Source organism: Microtus ochrogaster, linkage group LG5 (genome assembly GCF_000317375.1).
Source record: "Microtus ochrogaster isolate Prairie Vole_2 linkage group LG5, MicOch1.0, whole genome shotgun sequence".
Lineage (NCBI taxonomy): Eukaryota > Metazoa > Chordata > Mammalia > Rodentia > Cricetidae > Microtus > Microtus ochrogaster.
The window spans coordinates 38906431-38910063 of record NC_022031.1 but is presented as its reverse complement, the minus strand read 5'-3'; the positions used below and the strand labels follow the sequence as shown (position 1 = coordinate 38910063).

Below are 3633 nucleotides of genomic sequence, written 5' to 3'. Positions count from 1 at the left end.
TCACCATGCACAGCCAAGCCTGACCTCTGACCTGCTCCCCCCCCAGCCCGTTCACCATGCACAGCCAAGCCTGACCTCTGACCTGCTCCCCCCAGCCCGCTCACCATGCACAGCCAAGCCTGACCTCTGACCTGCTCCCCCCAGCCCGCTCACCCATGCACAGCCAAGCCTGACCTCTGACCTGCTCCCCCCCAGCCCGCTCACCAGCCTTGCACTCGCAGGCCGCGTACAGGTAGTTGTGGGTGCGCAGCAGCTTGCACTGGCCATAGGGCCCACAGTCATCCACGCATGGGGACAAGAAGGTGCGCAACCGCACTTCAGCCGTTGCATTGCGGCATCGCACGAACCTGTGAGCATACACGCTCCTGGTTATTTGAGGCCAGGGCCATCCCCAACCCAGCTCCAGCTATGTCCCCTATTGCTCTTGCTCACCGAGGTCCCACCCCGCAAAGAGAGCGGAGGGTCAGGAACCAGGTCCCCGTCTGTGGGAAAGGAATTCGAAGTCTGGCCACTCTGGACGTGACACTGACTGAGAGGAGGAAACCCGAGAGGGACTCTAAAGGGGAAAGCATGGGCCCAGGAGAGAGAATGGTCAGCACGGAGTTAGAACCCACTCTGGGAACCCAGCCTCCCTTTATTCCCCATTCCCATCCCTACCTTTGGAACAGGTCACAGCAGCATCTCCCAGGCTCAAGGGCACCTCATGAGTCAGGCATCCGAACACTGTTACATTTTCTTGGTGCAGGGAACTCTGAGCAGGGTGAAGATGCAAATGAGGCTGTCAGACCCTTGGGGTGGGCCACCCCAGACCTGTCACTTCTCCCACTCCCTGAGGCTGGAAGTCCCACTCTCCTCTGGGTGGGCCCACTCCTCCAGGGATCAATCCATCAAAGCTGTGCTCTTACTCAGTAGGAGCCAGAGATCCATCAGATCCTCACAGCCAGACTCAAAGTCTAACAACAAAGCAAGCCCTGACTCTGAATCTTCCCTCTGGAAGAGAAGGCACCTTGGTTCATCCTATCTGATGCCAGGCGTAGATACCAGCAAAAGATGAAGGTAACTTAAGGTTCTCAGTCCCCTAATCCTGGGGCTGAAAGCTTATTAAGAAAATGCACTCCTCAAATGAAATGATCCCAAGTACAAATGGAGGGAGCTGAAGCCAGAGAGATTAAATGGAGCAATCTGACTGGGGTGAAAAGAACACAGATATCCCCAGGTGTGGATGTAAGGGGTGGCTGTCTTTGAGGGAGGAATGGGACGCCACAAATTCATCTCAAGAAAGATCTGAGGCAGCCTGACACATTAAATTAGGATAAAAATAAAGGCTAAGGAGAACATTTCAAATCAGGCTGGAAAAATAAGGCTGTCCCTAGACATGAGTTATGCACTTGACTAAAGTGGAGAAGGCGCCCCATGAGTCTCCTCATCTGTGAGCACATCTGGGTTCGCTGGAGTCTCCAGGGTGGACTTCAGCTAAATTCTTAGTATTACTTTTGGTATTTCTGAGGTAGCATTTCATGTAACCCAGGCTTGCCTGGCCTGAAATTCACTATATGTAACTGACCCAGGCTCTGACTGGCCTCGTTGTGCTGGGATCGTGTGTGTGTATGCCACACGCCTTTCTTCAGCTGAATTCTCACCAGACAATGCTGCGTACGTACACCTGTCCTCAAGCACAAGAGTGGTTTATCACGTCCTTCAGTGGAAGGCCGGGAGGGCAATATGCAGAAGTACTACTCAGTGAAAGAGATAGGAATAGCCAAAAGCAGTCCCCAGGTACATAGTCCTTGATCCAGGGGAAAGATCAAAATACTTGGAAGAAATGAAAAAGATACAGGGTCCTTAGTCCACCACAATCCTCGATTAAAGGATTAAAGACACACTTGTTCTCCAGATGTATGAAGTCAAGGCTTGGCTGGGTGTGGATGTGCACCTTTAATCCCAATGCTCAGGAGGCAGAAGCAGGCAGATCTTTTGTGTTTGAGGCCAGCCTGGGCTATATAGCAAGTTCCAGGCCCTCAGGGCTACTTAGTGAGACTGTCTGAAAAATAAATAAATGGATAACCAGTTCAGATTATCACTTTCAGAGACATGATGGCCAATCAAAGTGGAACAGAGGGATGAGTGTCGGGTGGAGGGAAGTCTAACACCGGAGTCCCCGACACTGAAGGGGTTCAGCTGTTGAGAGAGTGATGGAAACAGCTGAAGGGCTGCTAAAATAGCATAGCATTGTAGCCAATGCACAGCATTAAGGTGATACATGGTAATGAATGGGGTCTGTACTGTCTTTGTGTCCATGCAGAGGTCAGAGCTCAATGTTAAGTACATTCTTCAAATGCTATCCACCTTGTCTTTGAAGCATGGCCTCTCATTTGACCTGGAACTCACCAATTAGGCCAGGCTGGCCCAGGGACTATCCTGTTTCCACCTCCTCAGTGCTGAGATTACAGGTGTGTGCTTGGAAGGCAAGCACTTTATCCTCTGAGCTAGCTCAGACCCAAGCAGTTACTCACTGTTCATTTTTTTCTATAAATCTAAAACTTCTCTAAAAGAATCTATTACTACAAACAAGGACACACGCGGATTTGCTAGATATGGCATCTAGACAGAACAAAGTCAGTGGGTGAAGTTCAGGAATGCAGTTCTAGTAGATTATTGGGAATGCCACTAGCTACAGGAGCTGTCTGAACACAGACTGCATGGCCTCTCGTTACAGAAATGAACTACCATTGTGATCAGCCCTCTAACAGGTCAACCTACAAACTAGAACCCTGGACCACTGTGTCCTGGCTGGCGCAGCTCTCACAAGGCAGTGGGGGCTGAGAACAAAGCACAGAAGCGACCTGGAAAGAGCGTCAGAAGGAGGCAGGGCCCTGCACACCTGCAACCTTCCTTCAGACTCCCCAACAGGGAAGCGCCCCTTCCCAAGAAGTACCACATTGAGCTGCAGCTCCAGACTAAGGACACCTCCACTGTCCAGCACTGGCAACAGCCTCAGAGCAAACACAGCTGGGCGCTCAGGTGGAAGAGCCACGCTGGGACCAAAGAAGATGTAGAAGTGGACAGAGAAGGTATCCAGCTCGTTGCGCAGAGTGGGACGCACTGGCCAGCAGTGCTCAGGTGGCGATGTGGCTGCAGACCCTTCTACAGGGGTCCCCTGGGATGGTGGCTCTGGGGGCAGTGGCTGGTTGCCCAGTGATTGGGGCATATTCATGGCAGCCCCAGGGACCAAGGCACGGGACAGGCTGGGTTGTGGACACTCTGTGAAGGAGAAGAAACCAAAAGTGAGACATGAGGTCCATACAGCCCCATAGCCCCACCACAGACCAGAACTGAGCCCAACTCCTGTTGAGTTAGCAAAGGGGAGGAAAGAATGTAAACTAAAATAGAATGGGCCTGGAGAAAGGAGGCATCGAGACCATGGCACAGGGTCCAGATGTTTCCTAATTGTCACAGAGATTCAATCACTACATTGTAGTCATCTGTCCCTCCCCAAGATCAGAGTAGAGGAATTAAGATCACACGTGTCCTCCTCAAAGCAGTGAAAACACTGTACTATAAGCTAACGGGAGGCCACTGTCCTGATGACTGCGAGCACTGAGGCAAGAGCAGCTCCTCAAGTCCTGACTGGCC

The 3633-nt window shown here is 51.7% G+C and overlaps 1 protein-coding gene across 8 annotated transcripts in view; it reads right to left on the bottom strand.

Moving 5' to 3' along the window:
- The window catches only part of Tmem8b (transmembrane protein 8B), a 20997-nt gene that overhangs the window by 5926 nt on the left and 11438 nt on the right, over positions 1 to 3633 (bottom strand). For all 8 annotated transcript variants that reach the window (XM_026786645.1, XM_026786646.1, XM_026786642.1 and 5 more), the window contains 4 exons: positions 2936 to 3261; positions 658 to 751; positions 433 to 556; positions 205 to 347 (listed from right to left, as the gene is read on the bottom strand). In XM_026786645.1, the coding sequence (XP_026642446.1) occupies positions 205 to 347; positions 433 to 556; positions 658 to 751; positions 2936 to 3214 (640 nt within the window). In that variant the 5' untranslated portion in view covers positions 3215 to 3261. The remainder of the gene's footprint in view (positions 1 to 204; positions 348 to 432; positions 557 to 657; positions 752 to 2935; positions 3262 to 3633) is intronic.